At 39.6% G+C, this 17,548-nt stretch overlaps 1 protein-coding gene across 1 annotated transcript in view; it reads right to left on the bottom strand.

Moving 5' to 3' along the window:
• Positions 1-16,451, bottom strand: part of ELF5 (E74 like ETS transcription factor 5) — a 28,963-nt gene extending 12,512 nt beyond the window's left edge. Inside the window, exons 1-2 of the mRNA XM_063438750.1 lie at positions 16,349-16,451; positions 5,976-6,090 (exon numbers count right to left, since the gene is read on the bottom strand). Of these exons, the coding sequence (XP_063294820.1) occupies positions 5,976-6,087 (112 nt within the window). The 5' untranslated portion in view covers positions 6,088-6,090; positions 16,349-16,451. The remainder of the gene's footprint in view (positions 1-5,975; positions 6,091-16,348) is intronic.
• Between the last annotated feature and the right edge of the window lie 1,097 nt (positions 16,452-17,548).

The raw sequence follows: 17,548 nt of genomic DNA, 5'->3' as shown, positions 1-17,548 counted from the left end.
TAGAAGTGTCAGGCAGAGGAAAAATTCTGAGAAATTCTGTCAATATGAGAATATTTCATACAAATTCTATGGGTGGGCGTGGGGGGGTGACAGTGTCGCTTTCAAGATGATTATTTAATTTTCATCCAGAATAAAATAGATTATTATTATTACTAAGTTTTATAAAGTGCCAACATATTCCGCAGCGCTGTACAATTGGGGGGGTGGGGGCGTACAATATACACAGAGCAATACAAAAGGTAAACAGGGCTCTGCCCGTGAGTTGTGTTCTAGCCATTGAAGCTCGTTTATCCAAAGTGTCTAGTTAGGAATTTGGAAGTGATGGTCAGAAAATATGAAATTAAAGTTGCAACTAGTTATTTGGGTTTCTTTAAAGGAGCACTATAGTGCCAGGAAACCAAACTCGTTTTCCTGGCACTATAGGGTCATTAGGTCCCCCCCACCCTCAGGGTCCCCTCCTGCTGGGCTGAATGGGTTAAAACCCCTTCAGCCACCTACCTTTCTCCAGCGCCGGGCTCCCTTTGTGCTGGGGAACTCTCCTCCCCCTGCCGACGTCAGATCCAAATGCGCATGCGCGGCAAGAGCCACACGCGCATTCAAACAGCCCATATGAAAGTCTTACTCAATGCTTTCCTATAGACGTCCAGCGTCTTATCACTGTGATTTTCACAGTGAGAATTGAGTAAGCGCCTCTAGCGGCTGTCAGTGAGACAGCCACTAGAGGCTGGATTAACCCTCAGTGAAACATAGCAGTTTCTCTGAAACTCTTATGTTTTCAACTGCAGGGTTAAAACTAGAGGGACCTGGCACCCAGACCACTTCATTGAGCTGAAGTGGTCTGGGTGCCTATAGTGGTCCTTTAAAAAGATCAACGATGAGAAGTGACTCACAGGAAGTCCATAGTGGAAGTGTATATATATATATACATTGCGAAGGGCTTAACACCTCAAGTTCTATGCTACTAGTCAAGCCTAAAATGTTACTAGCCAATGCAAGACTGAAAGGTCCATTGTACGCTCTCAACATTTTTGCTGCACAATGGCTAATAGCGAGTGGAAATTTTGAGCCCTGCATTACTTATGAATTAATCGCGGTTCCACTACAATATTACCCATATATGATGAAATAATATGCTGTATGTGATGAGAGTTAAACAAAGCTCCACAGAATAAAAATAAACTCACAGAACTGCATGGCCAGTAGGCCAGTTTCCCAGAGCTCCAAAAAATTACAATTTATAGTAATGTGCAGAGTATAGGAACGTGCCGTTTATATCACAGAGCTTCACTGCAATAAAAGGTACAGCAATGGGCCATGTATATAAGTGTATCACGTAGCTCAACGAGAATAAAACTCACAGTATTCAGTACGTTTAGCGATTCATTTCTGCAAATACCATTCTTTGTTCTAAATGACTAAGTGATCTCTATTAATACGACAGCGAAGTCCTGTTAAAGGCTAAAGCTCCTCTCTCGTTTGGAAGGTTGGGCTGTATGTAAATGAATGAGGCTTGTAGAATCCTGTGCTAATTTGCCTATCTTCACCGGGGAAAATCCCAGGAGTTTAACGTGTAGAAACATCTCAGTGATTAATATAACAGAGCGCTGAGACTGGTGACAAGTAGATCATTATAAATGGAATGTTGTTGGGAAGGGCAATAAAAACATATTATGTAACATCGTCTTGTGTGTGGATCTCACAGATATGAAAACCGTCACACTCATTAACATCACTTATACACAATACTACTTCCTTTACATAGATAACACATGGCGATACTGCTCAGAAAGAAAGTCAGTTCAAAAACAGTTTATAGTATGGCCGAGCCAGGAGCCACCCTTATAAAATGTAGCCCAGCACACAATTTTTTGGATTAAGCAACACACACTGCATCCACTATACACACACACACTGTATCCACTATACACACACTGCATCCACTATACACACACTGTATCCACTATACACACACTGCATCCACTATACACACACTGCATCCACTATGCACACACACACTGCATCCACTATGCATACACACACTGCATCCACTATACACACACACACACACACACACTGTATCCACTACACACACTGCATCCACTATACACACACTGCATCCACTATACACACACTGCATTCACTATACACACACTGCATCCACTATACACACACACACACTGCATCCACTATACACACACTGCATCCACTATACACACACACACACACACACACACACTGTATCCACTACACACACTGCATCCACTATACACACACTGCATTCACTATACACACACTGCATCCACTATACACACACACACACACACACACACTGTATCCACTATACACACACTGCATCCACTATGCACACACACACTGCATCCACTATACACACACACACACACACTGTATCCACTATACACGCACACTGCATCCTCTATGCACACACACACTGCATCCACTACACACACACACACACACTGTATCCACTACACACACTGCATCCACTATACACACACTGCATTCACTATACACACACTGCATCCACTATACACACACACACACACTGCATCCACTATACACACATTGCATCCACTAAACACAAACACTGTATCCACTACACACACACAGCATCCACTATACACACACTGCATCCAATAAACACACACTGCATCCACTATACACACACTGCATCCACTAAACATACACACTGCATCCACTATACACACACACACACACACACACTGCATCCACTAAACACACACACTGTATCCACTACACACACACAGCATCCACTATAGACACACTGCATCCAATAAACACACACTGCATCCACTAAACACACACACTGCATCCACTAAACACACACACTGCATCCACTATACACACACACACACACACACACACACACACACACTGCATCCACTAAACACACACACAGTGCATCCACTATAAACACACTCCATCCACTACACACACACACACTCCATTCACTATGCACACACTGCATCCACTAAACTAAATATAATATAACATTTTGGCATTCTAGTTAAAGCAAACAAAAAGAAGATCTGATGAGGACGCTGATGTAAAGAGCTTACAAACTAGAAGAAGTGTTTTAGAAGAAGTTGAGATAAGAACAATGTATCCTGGAGGCAGATCATTTCAAAGCAGAAATATTCTGAATGGAACTAAATGAGAAATATATGGGGAGATCTGTATGTTAGAATAATCTGCAACATTTATTTGATGCGAGTGATCAGTTCAAATTAGGTTGGGGTAGAATTTCAAAACTAATTATAAAACAATTATAATACAACAATAATACACCGGAACAGGTTTTTCAAAAACCTCCAATTCGTAGAACACGTTGATCAATCCCATCAAGTTTTTTTTGAGGGCCACTAGCTAGAATGTATTTTCTTTCTTCTTCAAAGCTGTAAAACAAAATCAGCTATAAACTTCTACTTTGTTTTTGTTTTTTTTTGTATTGAATCTAAGAAATTCTGTTTTCAGTTCCCACAATTCTCTGTTTAGTAAATTAACTTCAAGCCTAGAAACCACACTGGGCAGGACAGACAAACAGATACAGGTCGGATTCGATACCAATGCTACATCACAATGTGACTAATAAACCATGATGCACAAAGTGATTAATCAGACTGTACCAGTCTTAATGAAAACCTGAGCATAATAGCACAGCTTACTAATTAACTGCTACACCCACTAATTAATGTAATCCTCATGTCCTCCAAAAAGAATGCCAAGTATTTGAAACGATGTTTATGAAAGACTCTGTGGCAAAACCAAAACCAAACCAAATACCTGTGTGTGATCCTATTAATTATAGCCTGTTAATGTTCGCACTGATCCCTAATTTTTGCATTTTAGATGTGTCACATTTGAGTTCATCAAGATATCTCACATGGCAGTCAGGGCCATCCAAAATGTTTTTGATTCAGTAAAATGATCCCACCCCTCTCTTTGAATATTTTTAGGAAACCAGTGCCTCTTGGTAGCACATCCTTATGGCTGTGCAGTAGGCAGCTATCCACTAAATTTTATATATACATAAAAGAGATGAAACAGGGAGGATGTGATAGAAACATTTAAATACATAAAGGGAATCAACACAGTAAAGGAGGAGACTATATTTAAAAGAAGAAAAACTACCACAACAAGAGGACATAGTCTTAAATTAGAGGGGCAAAGGCTTAAAAATAATATCAGGAAGTATTACTTTACTGAGAGGGTAGTGGATGCATGAAATAGCCTTCCAGCTGAAGTGGTAGAGGTTAACGCAGTGAGGGAGTTTAAACATGTGTGGGCTATCCTAGATATAAGATAATGAACATATTTAGAAAATTGGGCAGACTAGATGGGCCGAATGGTTCTTATCTGCCGTCACGTTCTATGTTTCTATGTCATGTCCATCTCACATCACGAATGAAGTCCAGCTGGAAGGTTTCATAGCCGTAAAGAAATATACAGACAGATAGACCAAACTCTCCTCAACACCTAGAATATTTAGCAGTTGAAGTGTATTCTTGACTCTGCTATTGACTTTAGATTGCTGCGCATGTTTTATGGTTGAACTCCATCCTGGTATCTACCTTATTTCTAAACATATAGGGACATTCCAGACACTGGGACTACTTTTATGCATTTTATAGCTTTTGACCTAAATTAAGTCTGAAAATGTGGGGTTAGAAGGAACCTGTATGTACAGCTGTGTCGCAATCATCCTTCCTTGGAAAAGATAAACGTTGCTATCTAATGATGACTCTTGCATGACTCTTCTACAATTTGCATACATTTAATCTAAGAACATCAGTACTGATTAACGTAGAATCCCTTGAGGCTTTAAAGAATGAGTATAATATGTTTGAGGGCTCCCTGCGATCTGCAGTGGTCTCTCCTTTGCCTACAGTATTGACACTACGGTTCACATACCACAATACATTTTGCAACATCAGAAAATCCTTGCAAGGTTCAAGTCCCACAGGACTGTGTTTTTAACCTGTTATAGGAGAAGGTAAATGCAAATCCATTTCATGGACCAGGTGGGCATAGGAATACATGCCACGGGGAGAATGAACCTCTAAGTATGGGAGGGCTGGAAAGAGGGTTATGGGCAGCAGCCAAAAAACATTCTTCTGAAAGTTAAAATAATGTTGGGATGTCTGTTCTGAAGGAACTGTGCATAGCCTCTGTTAGCCTGGCACTTTGTGGATTTGTGCGCGGGCTGCTGGCTTGTGTTTGCCGTACTCTTCACCCATGGACTTGAGTATCTAAGGCTGACCAGGCTGCCAGACTACAATTAGTATGGAAGATGTCCCTGGAGGTGTTTGCCAATATATGCCGGGTGAGATGAGACAATGATCATGACATACATAGCATTGTGCACTGGGCAAGCTTAACCATATGATGACACAAGGTGGCCCCCTAGGGCCCATGGATTAGACAGGGTCCCGAAACCATGAATTGGCTTGGCCCCATTAACCATTCTTATGTTGCACATGAAGGGTGGACCCAAACTGGTAACCTGCCTAGGCTCCCATAGGATCTAAATCTTTGTCTGCACATGGGGTCCATGAAGAAAAACATCACAGATCACGTATTTGTTCTTTAAAGGATGTCAAGTTGGGACCCCTATTCCCATCAAAACACACTAGAAGACAAATGCATGCATTACAAAGGGTTGTGTACCCGGGTAAAATTACCACATGAACATTACTTAAAGAATTAAGCATTTAAAAATAGAGTACAAAATGCAGATTTTTTGCTCCAATGACATCTGCATTAATATAGAAATAGTCATGATTTTGTGTCTTCCAATTCAAAACAAGCTATCCCAAACCCACACGAGTTTGCCCATGTAGACCTAAACAGAGGACATGGTCAATGTGTCTCTGCATTAGAGTCTACATGGACACACCCCTTGTGCACGCCTACACGTAGACACATTCAATCCTTACCTGGTGGATCTCGATATGCGGGATAGATGTCAGAACAGAACAAGTCCATCCAGGAGAACTGTGCATCAGAGTACGATGGCATCAATTGGCTCTGTGTTACAGATTCTATCATTCCCTATGAGGAGAAACATGTGAATATGTTATCTTTGCAATATCCCTCTTACATGATAAGATTTGCAGCATGTGTATCTGATTTGTTGCATACTTTGTTTTGGATAGTAATAGATTTTACTGGCTTGTAGTGTTAATTGTTAAATTAAAAAAAGTGATATTTAGGGTACTGATATTAAGGATTCAAGGCTGGGTATTGTGGAGAATTGAGAAGGTAATTCTAGTTAAAACTAACTTAACTGGGGAGGGGGGGAGGGGGAGATCTGTATTTCTCTAATACAGTTATTTTGACCTAAATGATCAATTCTTCACAATTCCAGTTTTATTGAATAAGCATGTGGGCTTTCTGCGGTAATATTTTAACAGCACTTTTTTCCATGGTTTGTGATAGTTGCTCACAAAGCCCTTAGATATAGCCATTACTGCCATACCAACAGCACTGAAATACAACCAAAGGGTTAAATTCTAATACGTGACATAGATTTACCTCTTGTAATTAAATCGTTTTTTTTTTTTCCCATTGACTTAACAAAAATGCTATTCAGTAAAAGAGATAAACTTATCTCATCTAATAAACTCTAGCCTTAAACAATTTTCCATCTATATATTTGCCGGTAGCATGTCTAACACAATGTACTGATACATGATATGCTCTTTAAAGTGACATCATTCATATTTGGCTTGACAAATACATTTGAAAGAATATATCTACATAGTTTGCTACCAAATTCAGAATGTACGGTATCGGAAATATTTTTCTCATTTTTTTATGTTGCAACATATTTTTAATAGTAACAATGTAAATAATGGCAAGAATTTACTATATGCATTTCTTAACACGCTAAAACATTATTTATTTGTCATTAAACATTTTAACTAAATGAGGATCTGTGACACTTCTGAAGTGTTTACTAGGGTGTTTTGTGCCCCAAGGGTAAGTATAAAATGCACCCTGCTGTCGGCACTGTACAGAAAACGGGATTTATCCATGACTTCCTGTCTTTGGGTGCAAAAAGGAAAGGCATAGACATTGCAATCTGCATCATGTGCCAGGCTGTGCCAGAAAAGCCCCGAATGTTACAGTTCCTCTGTAAACATGGCATATGTTCGTGGTAGGCTAGGCTGGCAATTTTGACCTTAAATTTGAGATCCGCATCGAATTCTCACTTTCGTTAATAACCCTGAAAGTATCTATTTAAGTTAACGATCAGTGTTAGAAAATAGATTAATGTATCATTGATTTACATAGCACCAACAAAGTGTGCAACACTGGATAAATTGCTCGATGGTGGATTGACAGAAAATTCTAAAACAATACAGTACGTTTTTAGAATGTGACCATCAATCAACCAATCTAGAACTTTGCAAGTCTTGACCATTATTTTCTTTCTTTTGCATTGAAAGACAATTTTGTTGATTCCGTTTATTGCGAATCTTGGTCATTGTGTCAGTTATAAAGGGTTTAAACTAAATCTGAAAATGGTACAAAATGTATATAAATATATAACGTTTTAGAAGACATCTCCAATCTGACTGCCTAATTAAATATTATCATTGACACTATTATTTGGTTATATCTGGCTACGTAAGCTACTGTTAAGCTACAGATCTGGTTCCCACCAAGGCTTATGATTAGCATTAATAAAAACGTTGCTATCCTGTCATGTGCCCATTGATTGTGTTACGGTGGAAGAGAAGGGTATGATTATAAACAGGTAGAGACGTTTGGGAAAGCCATTATCTTAATGAAGGCACACCTGCCAATCCAAAAAATCTCAGATTTGTTCCATCAGGTTCGATCGAGTTCATTTTTATTCTAGAGACACTTGAGTAAATTTCAAAGTACAAAGTATCCAAGCTGGAACTATTATTGACATGGGGATTTTTTTTTAATTCTGCTACTTAAAAATTCACTTTGAAATCACTTTGACAATTCTCACTTTAATGATAATCCCTGATAGAATTCTGTGAGTTTCATATCCAAGAAGGCCATTCGTTTGTGTTAGCCCCTTGGCCTAAAGTTGTCATCTTTCGTCTTTTCACCTTAACTACTTTTTAAAACTGCTTTATATATTTTGATGGTTTATTCACTAAACAGAAAATTGAAAACCTCCTTTCGCTGTTTCTACACAGCTCTTTGTGGCGTTACAAATCCTGATTTTATTTCTCCTCCGCAGAGCTCTGAATATACCATTTCGTATTTTCTTTCTATTTGTAACATCAGTCAATAACATTGATCATAATCATTGACCTGCACACATCACATCACAGGGACATTCTGAACCACTTGCCACACAATGGCATGTTTTCTATCTCTACATGTTGAAATTTGTGTCATCCATAGCCTGTAAACAGGGGTGGGGGAGAGGTTAATAGTTTAATATGAGGTGATGAGCTTATGGAACCATTCTTTTCCTCCCAGTGATTGCTGTCGAGATTAAAATACAAACACTCCATTGTACACATATAAGCAAGGCTCCTGTTTTACACACCCATTGCTGTCCGACACCACTAACTTAAAATAACCCGATATGTATAGATAATATATATTCAATTGATGCTCTATTTCTGTTGAATGTATATTACATATTTTTGCAGCTTACATCACAGTCCAGTTTAGTCCTGGCACGTCCAGGGCACACAGCGATTTAGAGGAGGAGAATTAGAAACTTTGTTTCTGTTTTTCTGCTCAGAGCTTCTATGTTCAATGACAAGGAAGGCCTACGCTTCTAACAATTGTTGACAGGAAGTCAAGGTGGAGGTGCTCACTTCCAGGATAGAGCAGAGTCCGTTTCTACATTTAATATCATTTCGCAGACTACACAAACACAGTGGTTATTAACCATTAAAATGTGACAGAGAATTTTAAAACATTTTGCTTCGATGTTGGGGGAAACTAACCGCATTTAGTTTCTCTCTCAAGGAGGGATATCATTACTATACTTACGCACGACAAACAAATTTGTTCAGCCAAACCAGTTCATCCGTCTGAAATTTGTTTTGGTTTGGCCAGATTTTGTCCATGCAATTGTTTTAAGGAAAACCTGACATCTTTAATCTCTAATTAGAGAGAGAACCATATCAGTTTAGCAGATACACGCAGAATGCGTTTTAGTGCAGTGAAAATGAAACCATTTATTTTAAAATGTTTACCTCCTCTGTGAGAAACCGCGTGTAGGAGAATACCTGGAGGTTGTTTGACAATTTGACCTTCTATTTGGAACTAGGTTGACAACTCAATACCAATCACTGTTTATTGAATGATCCCTGGGGAAGAAACACATACTTGTAGTGTTTTTGAGCCATTTGTAAGATGCCCATCTAAAGCATAGTGAGCCGTTTGGTTTGTTGGCTTTGTTACATTATGGCATGTGCTTGATAATTGTTGCTGGGCACCATGTGAGACATAAGACAGTTTAAGGGACACTATAGTCACCCAGACCACTTCAGCTCAATGAAGTGGTCTGGGTGCCAGGTCCCCCAGGTTTTATCCCTTCAGATGTAAACATAGCAGTTTCAGAGAAACTGCTATGTTTACATTGCAGGGTTAATCCAGCCTCTTGTGTCTGTCTTCCTGACAGCCGCTAGAGGCGCTTCTGTGATGCTGGATGTGAAAATCACTTTCAGCGCGCAGAACATCCATAGAAATGGATTGAGAAATGCTTTCCTATGGACTGTATGAATGCGATCGCAGCTGTTGCCGCGCATGTGCATTCCGCTCCACTTGGGAGCTGACATCGGGGGGGAGGAGAGGTCACCAGCGCCAAAGGGAGCCCGGTGCTGGATAAAGGTAAGTGGGAGGGGGGTCCTGAGGGTGCGGTGGGGGACCTAAGGGTTATATAGTGTCAGGAAAACGAGTTTGCTTTCCTGACACTATAGTGATCCTTTAAGCACCAAAGATTAACCATTACTATTTACACATATTAAATTACAACGAGGACACTATTTCCATAATACAATAGGATTAGAGGTTATATATGGAGTCAAGGAGGGTCCTAATGTTACCGCTGACTTTTTAATATTGTTATAATGTTTGGAGGTCCAACACATCCAAAGTGCTAAACTATGGTTATACAAACAGAAAATCGAATTAAATATAATAAAAAAAAGTTAGCGGAACAGAAGCAAACCTGAGCTCAGAGAAACCAACAATGTGGAATTTGAACAAAAATTGACATTCAGTCTTCATTAACAGCACATGGGGTTCAATTTTGATGCTGGCCACATATGTTGAAATATAATACATATCTCTTCTATGTTTGCTGAATTATTAAATCCACAAAGCCAAATTTCAATACAAAGTGGTGGAACTTAAAGATTTCTCAAATAATGTATTAACCTTGATTAATCCTTTTTTTTTTTTTTTAGGTATTCTGAGATTTCTATTTTTCTGATTTTTGTAGGAAATTATAAAAATGATGGAAACAACAAGCAAACTTCAGCTGAAAATCAAATGAATTAAAGTTATATGTAAATAAATAAGGAGGTCCAGAGAAATGGTTTGGGTTACAAGGTGGGTGGGATGTGTAGACCTCCCTCCACTGCCCAAGGTATAAAGAAATGGGGTTTAGGAGAGGATTTCACCACAGGATAATGCAGTCAGCAGGACTCTAGATTAATTTCTATTTAATTGAAATGAACAAGGAATTTAAAATAGATTTGTGTGGGCTCTATTTTGCAGGAATCCAGAGATAGACAATCTTGACTCTCGATAGTTCCATTTAATCCTTACTTTCAGAAAAAAAACAAAAAACCCTTAATGAATAATCCCAAAAGAGATTAATCAACTTCTCAGTTAGCATACCCAGGCAGAACATTTATTGCAGAGGTTTTTTTTGTGTGTGTAATTTTATATGGTATATTGATTAATTCTCAACAAAATTCCATATTTCTGTTTAAAGAAGGGCATTGGGACCAAGCGCAAATTGATTAACTCTTCTCACCAATCCGAACCTCTGAAGCCTCATATTACACATCAAATCAGACACATACATAGCCACACAAAAAGTCACATGCATTTTTAGTCACCCACAGATACATAACAATCTACTTATTAACACCTAACTAGCCGTTTATTCATACTAATGCACTCTTGCATAAGCATACAATTAAACATTCACACACAATTACATTCATATGCCTGCAGCCACTCATATACTTTGATAATAAATTGACATTACGTTTTCATGTAATAATTGGTTTGTCACATAGATTTTAGAAAATGTACTGATAAAACCACCTTCCCTTACTGTTCATACTGTAAAAAAAACCTGCGCTATTCCACAGTGTCCCTCTCGCCACTACCTATGCCGGTCTCCAAGTATCCCTGTTGCTACTGTTTGCATTTTTTCTCTACTTTACCTTTCACCATGTTCTGCACTATTTTTCAGTGCCTTCTCACACTACTATCCACACTATTTTTTTTTAATTTTTTTTGTAAAGCTCGTTTATTGAAGTGTAGTTAGAGATAAAGGTATACATGTAGGCGTGCAGGCCTTCAGATAAACATATAAATTTACATTGTGCATATACAGTCTTTTCCAGGTACAAACAAGATAACATGTTTTAGACTAGTGCTCAAGTGGTTTGTTCATCCGTTATTGTTATTGCAATGTTTACTTTACATTGATACATCGTAAATATGATAGTGTAACATGTAGAGCAGTTCCATTTATTTACAAGCGTTTGTGTTCACTATCAACTCAGGGCCCTCTCATCACTATACACACTATACCCCATATCCTCTCATCAATATGCACACTATACCCCAGTCCCCTTTCATCACTATACACACTATACCCCAGTATCCTCTCATCACTATCCACACTATACCCCAGTATCCTCTCATCACTATCCACACTATACCCCAGTACCCCAGTGTCCTTTCATCACTATACACACTATTTCACAGTGCCCTCTCATCACTATACACACACTATTCCCCAGTGAACTCTCATCACTATACACACTATTCCCCAGTGAACTCTCATCACTATACACACTATTCCCCAGTGAACTCTCATCACTATACACACTATTCCCCAGTGAACTCTCATCACTATACACACTATTCCCCAGTACCCTCTCATCACTATACACACTATTCCCCAGTGAACACTTATCACTATACACACTATTCCCAGTGAATTTTCATCCCTATACACACTATTCTCCAGTGCCATATCATCACTATCCACACTATTCCCCAGTAAACACGCATCAATATATTCACTATTCCCCAGTGAACTCTCATCACTATACACACTATTCCCCAGTGAACTCTCATCACTACCCACACTATTCCCCAGTGAACTCTCATCACTATACACACTATTCCCCAGTGAACTCTCATCACTATACACACTATTCCCCAGTGAACTCTCATCACTATACACACTATTCCCCAGTGAACTCTCATCACTATACACATTATTCCCCAGTGAACTCTCATCACTATACCCACTATTACGCAGTGAACTCTCATCCTTATACAAACTATTTCGCAATGAGCTTTCATCAGTATACCCACTATTACGCAGTGAACTCTCATCACTATACACACTATTCCCCAGTGAACTCTCATCACTATACACATTATTCCCCAGTGAACTCTCATCACTATACCCACTATTACGCAGTGAACTCTCATCCTTATACAAACTATTTCGCAATGAGCTTTCATCAGTATACCCACTATTACGCAGTGAACTCTCATCAGTATACTCACTATTCCCCAGTGAACTCTCATCACTATACTTTCTATTCCCCTAGTGAACTCTCATCACTATTCACACTATTCCCCACTGAGCTCTCATCACTATACTCACTATTCCCCAGTGCCCTCTTATCACTATACACACAGTATTTGTCCAGTGCTCTCTAATAACTATTTGCATCATTCCTTAAGTGTACCTCTCATCACTATCTGCGCTGTTCCACAAGTGTCCTCTCATCACTATCCACACTAACTCAATGCCCTCTCATCACTATCCACACTATTATCTCAGTGCCCTCTCATCACTATCCACACTATTATCTCAGTGCCCTCTCATCACTATCCACACTATTATCTCAGTGCCCTCTCATCACTATCCACACTATTATCTCAGTGCCCTCTCATCACTATCCACACTATTATCTCAGTGCCCTCTCATCACTATCCACACTATTAACTCAGTTCCCTCTTGTCACTATCCACACTATACCCCAGTGTCCTCTCGTCACTATTTACACTATTCCCCAGTGAGCTCTCATCACTATACTCACTATTCACCCAGTGAACTCTCAGCACTATACACACTATTCCCCAGTGAGCTTGTATAACTATACTCTCTATTCCCCCAGTGACCTCTTATCACTATACACACTATTCCTCAGTGAGCTCTCATCACTATCCACACTATTCCCCCAGTGAAGTCTCAGCACTAAACACACTATTTCCCAGTGAACTCCCAGCACTATACACACTATTCCCCAGTGAGCTCTCATCACTATACTCTCTATTCCCCCAGTGCCTTCTAATCACTATCTGCACTATTCCCCCAGTGTCCTCTAATCACTATCAGCACTATTCCACTAATGTCTTCTCATCACTATCTTCTCTGTTTCCCCAGTGCCTTCTAATCACTATTGCACTATTCCACCAATGTCCTTTAATCACTATCTTCTCTGTTCCCCCAGAGTCTTTATAATCACTATCTGCACTATTCCTCCAGTGTCCCATAATCACTATTTGTTCTGTTCCCCCAGTGTCCTCTAATCACTGTCTGCACTATTCCCCAGAGTCTTTATAATCACTATCAGCACTATTCATCCAGTGCCCTCTAATCACTATCTGCACAAGTCCACCAATGTCCTCTAATCACTATCTGCACTATTCCCCCAGAGTCTTTATAATCACTATCTGCACTATTCCTCCAGTGCCCTCTAATCACTATTCCTATAGTGTCCCATAATCACTATTTGTTCTGTTCCCCCAGTGCCCTCTAATCATTATCTGCACTATTCCTCCAGTGTCCTATAATCACTATTTGTTCTGTTCCCCAGTGTCCTCTAATCTCTATCTGCACTATTCCCCCAGTGTCCCTATAATCACTATCTGCACTATTCCTCCAGTGTCCTATAATCACTATTTGTTCTGTTCCCCAGTGTCCTCTAATCACTATCTGCACTATTCCCCCAGTGTGCTCTAATCACTATCTGCACTATCCCACCAGTGTGCTCTAATCACTATCTGCACTATCCCACCAGTGTGCTCTAATCACTATCTGCACTATTCCCCAAGTGTGCTCTAATCACTATCTGCACTATCCCACCAGTGTCCCTATAATAACTATTTGCACTATTCCTCAAGTGTCCTCTACTCACTATCTGCACTATTCTCCCAGTGTCCTCTAATCACTATCTGCACTATTCCTCAAGTGTCCTCTAATCACTATCTGCACTATTTATCCAGTGTCCTCTAATCACTATCTGCACTATTCTCCCAGTTTCCTCTAATCACTATCTGCACTATTCTCCCAGTGTCCTCTAATCACAATCTGCACTATTCCTCAAGTGTCCTCTAATCACTATTTGCACTATTTCTCAAGTGTCCTCTAATCACTATCTGCACTATTCTCCCAGTGTCCTCTAATCATTATCTGCACTATTCCTCAATTGTCCTCTAATCACTATATGCACTATTCCCCCAGTGTCCTCTAATCACTATCTGCACTATTCCCCCAGTGTCCTCTAATCACTATCTGCACTATTCCCCCAGTGCCCTCTAATCACTATTTGTTCTGTTCCCCCAGTCCCCTCTACGCACTATTTGTTCTGTTCCCCCAGTGCCCTCTAATCACTATTTGTTCTGTTCCCCCAGTGCCCTCTAATCACTATTTGTTCTGTTCCCCCAGTGCCCTCTAATCACTATTTGTTCTGTTCCCCCAGTTCCCTCTAATCACTATTTGTTCTGTTCCCCCAGTTCCCTCTAATCACTATTTGCTCTGTTCCCCCAGTGCCCTCTAATCACTATTTGTTCTGGTCCCCCCAGTTCCCTCTAATCACTATTTGTTCTCTTCCCCCAGTGTTCCCTACATTGTTACTCCCTACAGTTGAAATTAGCAAGTACTGACAGAGTAAACAGGAATCAGCTGATGTAAGGTGTAAAAGCATTTTTAACGCAGGGTATCAATTTACTTATTTATAACAATGGTATGTATCAGTTATAGAATCTTCTACCAAGATACTGAAAATGACGAGGGGGCTGTACATCAAACAACGGGGGAAACAGGTTTATAGATTGTTAGCTCTTTCTAGCAGGGTCCTCATCAACCTACTATTCCTGTAATATTTTGTAATTGTCTCATTTATTGTTAAATTTCCCCCTTTATAATATTGTAAAGCACTGCGGAATAAATGCTAATAATACTATTAATTATAGAAATAATAATTGTTAACAGGGTCACTATGCATTGCTCTGACCTCTGGTCTACATGGGGCTAATGACCAGGAGGACCTACTCTCTAGCTGGACCTCACGTGTCAGGAAGAGGCATCTTCGTTTTTAAACTACCACTCTCATCCTTCACAGCCATCAACTATAAGACCACCGGTGGATAATTTGGATGACAGGACATACTCCTTTAACTGAAGCACATGGGATTCGGGGAGTCCTATGCAAGCTCTAAAAAATGTTGTGGAAACAAAATTGGCTAAGGGTCTGTGGATTGAATGATTGGAGTTACATTCTAAAGCAGTGGACATGTCTGCTATTACCTAGTCACAGATTTGTTCCAAGATAAACACGTAAAGCATAAAGGGTTAATCCACTAAACACCGATTTATAATGAATTTAAAACCAAATAGCAAACATTTTGGCACACTTGATTAAAGAGTTGGAGATAATTTTTTTTTTCCAAATTGTCTCTTTTTGTCTAAATTCTAAAACCTTATTTTCGAATCCCTGCAAGTCACAGTTTAGTGAATAAACCATATAATACTGAGCACAACCCTTCCCCAAGTGACATCAAAAAATAAATCACATTGTCTGTATTCTCTTTAAATCTGGTTGCAATACGGAAGTTGTGTATGAAATGTACAACAAATATAATACCATACAATAAATACCATATCATAAAATAAACATACTAGTATTGTCACATAGAAATGTGCATATAGTTATTCTGTAGCTAGAAGAGATATTTCTACTTGGATTTTAACTCCTTAGTGAACTACATAGACAGGGCACGAATCTGAGTGCTGGCAGGCGGGGGGGCTCACCTTACAGGGGTCTATCCAGGTCACTCAGCTGGAGGGAAGCACAGCGGTCTGGCTGTTAATCGACAAAGCTTGCTGTAGTGTAAGATGTACACAGAGGTGATTGTAAACGAGACAGGTTGGGTCTGTTCTTCAGGTTTAAACACACCCTCTTGTGACGAGCAAGAATGATAGGAAAGTTTTTTAGCAGTGTGCATTGCAGACATTGTGGGTCTCTGGCTGAGGCTAGAGTGGTCCTTATGTCACTAAAGATTGAAGATCATCAGAGATTGTGAGACATTGCGAGAGAGAGAGACAGGGTTATTCACTAGTGAGAATTCAAAGCGAATTTTAAATTTAAGACAACAGTAGCCGAACTAGAAGCGTAGCTGAGTTAGATAAGTTTTTCAGGTTTGGCTATTTTGGCCTTACATTTTACTTTTTTTTTTTACTTTTCACTTTAGCGAATAAGCCTAAGAGAGTTACCTAGTCATATATCTTGCAAAACGAGTCAAGTTGCACCATGCACATATTATTATTATTATTATGATATTTATATAGCGCCATCAAATTCCGCAGCGCTTTACAATGGGTGGACGAACAGACATGTAGTTGTAACCAGACAAGTTGGACACACAGGAACAGAGGGGTTGAGGGCCCTACTCAATGAGCTTACATGCTAGAGGGAGTGGGGTAAAATGACACAAAAAGGTAAGGATAGTATTAGACTAGTGACAGTTGCAGAAGAGGAATCAGTTGGGAGTTATTAACAGTTTAATTGATACGCTTTTATGAAGAAGTGGGTTTTTAACGATTTTTTTAAGGAGTGGAGACTGGGTGAGCATCTAACGGAGGAGGGAAGCGAGTTCCACAGGAACGGTGCAGCCCTCGCGAAATCCTGAAGGCGAGCATCAGAGGTGGGAATACGGACAGAAGATAGACATAAGTCTTCAGCAGCTCGTAAGGGCCTAGACGCGACATACTTGTGTATAACGGAGGATAGATAGGTGGGAGCAGCATTATGTAGACATTTGAAAGCAAGAACCAGAATTTTAAATACATACCCCTGCTTTCAAATTGCACCCAGAAAATGGAAAATGCTCTTTCCTGGCTTTAGAGTTGCAATCAGATTTCTCCTTGGATTATCATACAGTTAATAAAAATGTATATGACCTATAGTTCTGAATATATTACGATGCCAAAGCAGCCTCCAGGTGTTTTGCG

Source organism: Pelobates fuscus, chromosome 12, assembly GCF_036172605.1.
Source record: "Pelobates fuscus isolate aPelFus1 chromosome 12, aPelFus1.pri, whole genome shotgun sequence".
Classification (NCBI taxonomy): domain Eukaryota; kingdom Metazoa; phylum Chordata; class Amphibia; order Anura; family Pelobatidae; genus Pelobates; species Pelobates fuscus.
The sequence above is the reverse complement of the archived record's forward strand: the minus strand, read 5'-3'. Positions and strand labels throughout refer to the sequence as shown.